Source organism: Aethalodelphis obliquidens, unplaced genomic scaffold (assembly GCF_003676395.1).
Source record: "Aethalodelphis obliquidens isolate GAN/ISIS:26980383/991018 unplaced genomic scaffold, ASM367639v1 scaffold43, whole genome shotgun sequence".
In the NCBI taxonomy this organism is placed as follows: Eukaryota; Metazoa; Chordata; class Mammalia; order Artiodactyla; family Delphinidae; genus Aethalodelphis; species Aethalodelphis obliquidens.
The window spans coordinates 5,790,875-5,799,483 of NW_020837987.1; the positions used below are offsets into that span (position 1 = coordinate 5,790,875).

The following is an 8,609-nucleotide window of genomic DNA, read 5'->3' on the forward strand; positions in this document are numbered from 1 at the left end:
AGGGTAGGGCCATGACCACAAGCCAAGGCTATGCCCCCTTCGGACGAGGGTTTGCAAGAGATTAAGTCCCCCACGCTGCTATAACCAATAGCAACGTTCCCAGGCGAGGCTTGTAGACCACGGCCCACATTCCTCTTCCTGCAACACCATCTGCCAGGAAACATGTGGAACCCACCCCCCTATCCTCTCCTCCACTATCCTCCACAAGCATCAGCACAGGAAGACACCACTCCTGGTGAGTCATGTGTTAGTACAATTCTAGTAGGATATTCTGTGGGGCAGTGGACCTGAGTTGGGGAGAGGGGAAGGCAGTGGACATACTTTTCTGGGTCACCCCAGCCAACCCCCTGCCTCTCTCCCAATTCCTAATTTCTCCTTCCTCCATGGGATATCTGGCCAGTGTATCTTGAGGTCTAGCTCTACATCCAGAGGGCACAGGGCACAGGAGCCAAGTTTTCCCCTTGCAGCCAGGGCAAGGAGTCTTAGGAAGGAGCAGAGTCTCCCCTCTGGCCTGAAAGATCAGGCTTGTTGCTGGGCAGGGTTCAAGAAAGGAAACTCCACCTGAGGGACGGACATCCCAGAGAGGTGGTGCTGGGGCACAGGGACAGAAGGATACAGGCTTCTGTGGGGGCCGGGGGCTCTGGGGTGGAGAACCACATTCAAGGCTGTGAATGAGACCTGGACACACACATATATACACGTACCCATCCTCATAGCTGAGTTGCCCCAGGTCAGTCTGTCTCTGTCTCTGTCTCTCTCCCATTTCTCTGTCTCTCTGACTTTATCTCGATCTCTAACTTGTGCTGTCTTTTGTCTCTCTTTTTCTTTCTGGGTCTGTCACTGTCTCTGTATTTCCATCTCTCCTTGAATATGTGTGTCCCTTCCTATCTCTCTGTCTCTCTATCTGCCTCTCTCTCATTCTACTCCTCTCTGTCCCTCAATCTAAGCCTGCCTTTTTATCTGTCTTTCGCTATCTCTGTGTGTCTCTCTGTCTCAGTCTCTGTGTCTCTCTCTATCTCTCTGACTGTCTCTTTATCCAAGGATTCTCCCTCCGAAGCAAAGCCAGAACGACTCCGTGAGAGGTGAGGCCAGGGGCGCGCCTTTGAGGGAGGGGACCTGCCTACACCTTTAAGTGCGGGCGCGCGCGGGGCCTGCGCCTTTAAGCACGGGCGCGCGCACGGCCCTGGGTTCCCGGCGAGGAGGCCGCGGGAGCGCCCGGACCCGGCCCGCCTGCCCCGCACCTGCCCGGACCCCGCCCCGGCCCCGGCGGGGGAGGGGTCTCTGAGCGCGGCCCCTCCCCCCTGCGCCCCGGCCTGTGCTGCGGTGCCCCCACCCCGCGTGTCCGTGTCTGTCCAGGCCTCGCCCCACCCCGGCCCCCGGGGCTGCCTGGCCGCCCCCCCGCCCCCACCGCAGCCGCCCCCCTCCCTCTGGGCCAGCCCCCGCCGCAGCCCGGGAAGCAAGTCGGGACGCCGCCACCCCAGATCCAGGACCCGCACCCCGAAATCTGGGGCCTGCACCCCGAGATTGGCTCCAGAGATCTGGAAGCCCAAGCCTGGGAGCCTGATTTGGGGCTGGGACCCCAAGACCTGGAGCCTGAACATCAATATCTGGGGCTGAAATCTCAACATCAGTCCCTGGGACCCCAAGATTTGGAGCCTGAACCCCAAGAATTGGAATATGGACCCCAAGATTTGGAGCCTGAACCTCAAGATTTGGCATCTGAAACCCCAGATCTGGAGCTGAACTCTTGAGTTCTGCGCCTGGGACCTTGAAATCTGGGACTGGATTCTCATTTCTATACAGTGGAACCCCCTATTTGGGACCCCAACCCTGAGACTTTAGGCCTCAGATCCCAAGATCTGAACCCTGGCATTCCAAAGGGCCTAAACCTGAGTTTGGGCCTGAAGTCCTTGCTGCAAACCCGAATACTGAAATTTGGGGCAAATCTTGACTCAGAGCCCCAGTATCTGAACCCAGCACCCCAGTATTGGATCCCAAGACTGGGCTTGGGACTCAGAGCTTAAACTCTCCATTTGACTGTTGAGCATCCCAGGACTGGAGCTGGGAGACCATGACTCCAAGCAACCCAAACTGGGGCCTGGGTCTCTAAAACTGGACCCTTAGGGGCCCAGTGTTTGGAGATCTAGGACCCAAAGTGTCCAGGTCTATCAAAGTATCAAGACTCCGTGGCCACAAATCTGAGCTGAGACACAACAGACGGTCCCTCTGCAGAGGCCTTGGGGACGGGGAAGGAATGACCAGGCACCCCCTCCAGACCCCTGACCCCCTTGGAGCTTGAGGACTCTGCTCCCTGGGGTTGCTTCCAGCTCAGGTAAGACTACTGGGAGACCCCACGGTGGGGAGGGACTTGGGAGGAACTTTGTGACTGGGGGTGGAGGTAAGGATTACCAGGTTCCCCTGGGCACCTTTGGAGTTTCCCCAGGAAACAGATATCCCCTCACAAGGGTCTGCCTCCAGCTCCTGCTCTGCTTCAAACACTCTCTGGACGTTTGGCCAGCCCTGCCTCTCTCTAACCTCCTCTTCCCCAGTTGATGGCATCTCCAGGTCTGTGACCCACTCACCACCACCCCCTCCCCCCCCCCCGCCGGCTCTCCAGCGTCTTCCTACCATCTGTCTTATTTGATCATCTCCAGCTGCCTCTCCTGTCCACCATTCCGCTCTCCAGTCTCCTTTCTCTGCCTCTCCTCTCACTGACCGTCTCTATTCACCTGTCCTCTCTCTGATCATCTTTGACACTTCTGTCCACTGTTCTTCTCTCTGGCTACCTCTGGCCACCACTCCTCTCAGTGACCATCTCTGTCTGCCACTTCTGTCTTTGATCATCATCTTTAACCCCCCTGTCCACAGCTTCTCTCTCCAGCCACCTCTGTCTACTGTTTCACTCAATGACCACCTTTGACATCGCTGTCCAAGGTACCGCTCTCTAATCATCTTTCAGCAGCTCTCGTGACCGTGTCTACCCCTGACCCTAAGCCTTGACCTGTGACTGTCTCTGACCATCTTTGACCTCTTTTTCTACCACTCTTCTCTCCAGCCGCTTCCATCCATCTCTCCTCTCTGACTTCCTTTATCCGCCTTTCCTCTCTCGGACCATCTTTCACCATCTCTCTTGCCCTCCACCCACTCCTGACTCCAGCTGCCAGTCTGTGACCATCCTGGCCTTTATTGACCACCTCTCTTCTCTCTGTCTCTCTTGCTCATTGGTGTTCTCTGATCATTTCTAACGTCTCTGGTTGCCTTTCCTCTCTCTGATGACTTCTCCCCACACCCATCATCCTAACCAGCTGTCCCATGTCCAGCTGTCTCTGACATGTCTGTCCTCTCCTCCTCTCTCTGACTGCCTCTCTGCCTTTTGACCATTTTGGACCATCTTTGACCATCTCTCCTGGATCTGACCACCCCTGGCCACTTCCCCTCTCTGTCCACTTCTGATCTTCTTGACCATCTCTAACCACCTCTCTTCTCTGGTCACGTCTGGCTACTTCTAGTCATTCCCACTACCCTGACCAACTCTTGTCTCTTTGGCCATCTCTGAGTATCTCTCTGACCACGTCTAAAGCTCTCTGGCTTACCTTCTACCCACCCTGACTACTGATCCTGTTCTCTGACTGTCGCTAACTGTTTCTAATCACCTCCCTTCCCTCTGACCATCTTTGCACATTTCTGCTCCCTGGGTTCCCCCGGGAAACATCTCTCTGAGTCTTTGACCGTCACCTCTGGCTTTTGATCTGTCTGACCAGTCCTCTCTCTGACCATCTTTGACCAAGTCTTCTGCTCTGTGACCTTCTCTTCTGGTCTCAGACCACCCCCACCCCCCTTTGCCCCCCCCCCCCCCCTTCTGGCCTCAGCCCGCCCTAACTCCCCCCTTCTTCCCTGCAGGCCGCCCCTGCCCGCGATGGCCGTCCTCCCTCTGCTCCTCTGCCTGCTGCCGCTGGCCCCCGCCTCGTCTCCACCCCAGCCAGCCACACCCAGCCCGTGTCCCCGCCGCTGCCGCTGCCAGACACAGTCCCTGCCCCTAAGCGTGCTGTGCCCGGGGGCAGGCCTTCTGTTCGTTCCACCTTCGCTGGACCGCCGGGCGGCCGAGCTGCGCCTGGCGGACAACTTCATCGCGACCGTGCGGCGCCGTGACCTGGCCAACATGACGGGCCTGCTGCACCTGAGCTTGTCACGCAACACCATCCGCCACGTGGCCGCCGGCGCCTTCGCTGACCTTCGCGCCCTGCGCGCTCTGCACCTGGACGGCAACCGGCTGACCTCGCTGGGTGAGGGGCAGCTGCGCGGCCTGGTCAACTTACGCCACCTCATCCTGAGCAACAACCAGCTGGCAGCGCTGGCGGCTGGGGCCCTGGACGACTGCGCTGAGACACTCGAGGACCTCGACCTCTCCTACAACAACCTCGAACAGCTGCCCTGGGAGGCGTTGGGCCGCCTGGGCAACGTCAACACGCTGGGCCTCGACCACAACCTACTGGCTTCCGTGCCCGCCGGCGCCTTTTCCCGCCTGCACAAGCTGGCACGGCTGGACATGACCTCCAACCGCCTAACCACCATCCCACCCGACCCACTCTTCTCCCGCCTGCCGCTGCTGGCCAGGCCCCGCGGCTCCCCCGCGTCCGCCCTGGTGCTGGCCTTCGGCGGGAACCCCCTGCACTGCAACTGCGAGCTGGTGTGGCTCCGGCGGCTGGCGCGGGAGGACGACCTCGAGGCCTGCGCCTCCCCACCGGCCCTGGGTGGCCGCTACTTCTGGGCTGTGGGTGAGGAGGAGTTTGTGTGCGAGCCCCCCGTGGTGACACACCGTTCGCCACCCCTGGCCGTGCCTGCCGGTCGGCCAGCCGCCCTGCGCTGCCGGGCAGTGGGCGACCCCGAGCCCCGTGTGCGCTGGGTGTCACCCCAGGGCCGGCTGCTGGGCAACTCGAGCCGAGCTCGCGCCTTCCCTAACGGGACGCTGGAGCTGCTGGTCACCGAGCCGGGCGATGGCGGCATCTTTACCTGCATCGCGGCCAATGCAGCTGGCGAGGCCACGGCTGCTGTGGAGCTGACCGTGGGCCCCCCGCCGCCCCCCCAGCTAGCCAACAGCACAAGCTGCGACCCCCCGCGGGACGGGGATCCTGATGCCCTCACCCCGCCCTCTGCTGCCTCGGTCTCTGCCTCCTCCAAGGCGGCTGACGCAGGGCCCCCTACCGACCGTGGCGTCCAGGTGACTGAGCATGGGGCCACAGCTGCTCTAGTCCAGTGGCCAGATCAGCGGCCTATCCCAGGCATCCGTATGTACCAAATCCAGTACAACAGCTCAGCCGACGACATCCTCGTCTACAGGTGCAGGGTCCAGGCGGCGGGCAGGTTGGGTGGGGGAGCGAGGTGGAGGGAGGGCTGGAGGAACACCTACTGATACCCCAGGTTGCAGCACTGGAAATGAGGCTGCAAGGTTACAAAGGCAATCAGACAGCAGAGGTAAAAGAAATCAGGCAGAGAGGGTAAAAGAAATCTGGCAACAGTGGTAAAAAAGAAAGAAGGCAGCAAGAATAAATACTAATCAGGCCAGAAGAGTAAAAAGATAATTGGGGGTGAGGGGCAAAGTTGAGGGGATACAAACCAACTTAAGTAGTAAAGAGAAGCCGGGTATTTCCAGATGACAGGGCTAGACTCAAACCAGTCTGCAGGAAGAAAAAGAGATCAAGCGGGAGAGTACACGGATCATGGGAAAAATGCAGTGAGGCAGCCTGGCTGCAAAGGAACTCAGACCAGAGGCTAAAAGGAAAACGGGGGAGGACGTTACATAGAGATTAGGCTTTGCGTTTGTGCGGTGCGACTTGCTCCATGTGTTTGGAGTTCCAACGTGGTGGCATCTCAACTTTTGGTTTTCTAAATCAAATTAAACCTAGTTCAAGCTCCACCTCTGGGTGAACAGGAATGTTCAGTCGACCACTGCTGGGGGCTCCCTTCTCCCTTCTCTTGTTGCAAACACAAAACTTGGGGTTTACATACTCCAAGAGGCGGGTTACATAACTTCTGCCCCCAAGCCGGAGAGCACATGGAACATCTGCTGTGGCCACATGTGGTCACTAGTGGGCTCTCATCCAGATGTGCTGACACATCTCGCCCAAGTCCAGGCTTGCATGGATGCCTGTGGATGGCTCCCTGTTCTCACTGCCAGGCTGGGCCAAGGGTACAGTCCCTGACACCTGGCTGCAGAGGACTGGGCCTCCCAAGGCCTGGGGTCTTCACCTTGTAAACCCAGTACCTGGGTTCCCTGTGCCTCCCCAGAAGCCCAAACCTCAAAAGATAGTCACTTGATTTCCTTTTCAGTCCCGGAAATCCAACGAGCTTTTTCCACTCCCTTTCGTAGACAGTGGTACTCAGTAGATTCCATGGAAGGCCCACCCCTGAAAATCACACAAGTCCTATCTACCTTGCCTGTCAGGGGACGGGACAAATGCTCTCCGAGATCATCACCCTCCTAGAGATAATCATGGAGTTCCCTCATTAAAGCAGTTTAAGAATAAAACAGATTATAAAACAAGTTAAATCTGCAACAGGGCGCCACGCTACAAAAGGAAATATAGTGGAATTGGGTACTAAGGGTAAAAGGGAATGGGAAAAATAAGGATAAATAGAAACCAGGCTAGAGAGATAAAAGAGAATCGGGACAGAAGTGGAAAGAAATAAGGCAACAGGGAGAAAAAGAACTCAGCAGTGATGACTGAGGCACATCAGTTTAATGAAAATGGAGCCAGATGACAGGACTCACTGGAAAGCAGGCTGTGGGTATGGTAATAATAACACAGCAGCGGCAGCGGGGCTTGGGGGACATTCATTGGCAGGTTAGAAGGAAATCGGGCATCAGCAGTATGGGGGGATCGGGTGGTTAGATTAGAGAGAATTCTAGGTTTAACACTAGAGGAAGGTCAGGCAGCTGGAAAAGGGAAACCAGGCACCTGCTGGAGGAAAGTCAGAGGAGCAGAGGGAAATTAGGTGAAGGTCTAGAGGGAGACTGGGAGGTGGGATTAGAGGGAAATTGGATGGGCGTGGGGGGGGTGTGGCTAGAAGGAAATGGGCATCCAGTTAGAGGGATACCAGACAGCATTAAAACAAAACTGGGTGCTGAGTTGGAGAGATGTCTGGCAGTAGGGCTGGAGGGAACTCGGTGGTGGGCTGGCGGAAAATGGGGTAGTAAACTGGAGAGACTCGGGCAGTGAGCTAGGGGAGAGTAGGGTGGGGGGACCAGCGTGAAGTCAGGCAGGAGAGTGGAGAAAAACTGGGCAGCAGAGCTAGAGGGAACTTGGAGGTTGGTGGGAAATTGGGGGGCAGTGCAGGATGGGAACCAGGCAGTGGGGTATAAAATGAAACCCCACATGGGGGGCAGTGGGGCTAGCGGGAAGCTGGGCAGCAGCGCAGAGGGGAAGCGGGCAGCGGCACTAGAGGGAATTTGGGTGTTAAGGCCACAGGGAGATCACATGGGTATTCGAGCAGTGGGAAAATGAGAGGGTGGGCTCGGGTGAAACAGGCTAACAGAACGGGGGGATATTGGGCAGCTGACGGGTATCAGACCAAAGGGAATTCCGGTAGTGGTTACAGGGAATTCAGGGGCTAGGGTGAAATGAGACAGTGGCCTGGGGGGAAATCCTCCAGCTCGGAGGGTTGGGGCAGAGTGCAGGGTGGGTACTGGGCAGCCGGAGGCCTGACTCCCACCTGTCTGTCCCTCCAGGATGATCCCAGCCGACAGCAGCTCCTTCCTGTTGACGGACCTGGCATCAGGCCGCACCTACGATCTGTGTGTGCTAGCCGTGTACGAGGACGGCGCCACGGGGCTGACAGCCACACGGCCTGTGGGCTGCCACCGCTTCTCCACTGAGCCAGCGCTGCGGCCCTGCGGGGCCCCGCACGCACCCTTCCTGGGCGGCACTATGATCATCGCACTGGGTGGTGTTATCGTGGCCTCGGTACTGGTCTTCATCTTCGTGCTGCTCATGCGCTACAAGGTGCACGGTGGCCAACCCCCGGGCAAGACCAAGGCACCTGCGCCTGTCAGCAGCGTTTGCTCCCAGACCAATGGCGCCCTGGGCCCCACGCTGGCCCCGCCGGCTCCTGAGCCGGCCGCACCCAGGGCCCACACCGTGGTCCAGCTGGACTGTGAGCCCTGGGGGCCCAGCCATGAACCCACGGGACCCTAGCTTCGCGCCCACCTCTATGGCCCTTCTGGCTCCAGGGATAGCAGGACCCAGACACCCTGTGGGACCTGGCTTCAGACTCACCAAATTGCTCACGGTTTTTAAAACTCTGATGGGGAGGGTGTCGCGGGCACCGGGACACAACAAGAAAGTCCTATTTTTCTAAGCTTGGGCCTGGGCCCTTGCCCTTGTCTCTGTCTGTTGGGGCTGGGGGATCGTTCAGGGGTCTGGAGCTGGGATGCCCCCTCTGGGGAGAGAACCACCCCCCAGTTCTGTCTGAAGTCCCTGGATGAGGCTAAGGATGGTTATCCCTTTAACCAACAGACAGTCCTTGAGTGTCCTCTCTGGGCCTGCCCTGTGCTGGGTGATGCTGCAATGCCTCAGGCAGCCCCCAGCCCTGCCCCTCAGACAGTGAGAGCT

General features: G+C 58.2%; 1 protein-coding gene across 1 annotated transcript; it reads left to right on the plus strand.

Annotated features, from left to right (window-relative positions):
- Positions 1 to 1,246: 1,246 nt before the first annotated feature.
- Positions 1,247 to 8,363, plus strand: LRFN3 (leucine rich repeat and fibronectin type III domain containing 3). The gene is made up of 3 exons (XM_027078933.1): positions 1,247 to 2,332; positions 3,901 to 5,337; positions 7,727 to 8,363. Exons 2-3 carry the CDS (start codon positions 3,917 to 3,919, stop codon positions 8,190 to 8,192), a joined length of 1,887 nt encoding a protein of 628 aa, XP_026934734.1. The 5' UTR covers positions 1,247 to 2,332; positions 3,901 to 3,916; the 3' UTR covers positions 8,193 to 8,363.
- The last annotated feature ends 246 nt before the right edge of the window (positions 8,364 to 8,609 follow it).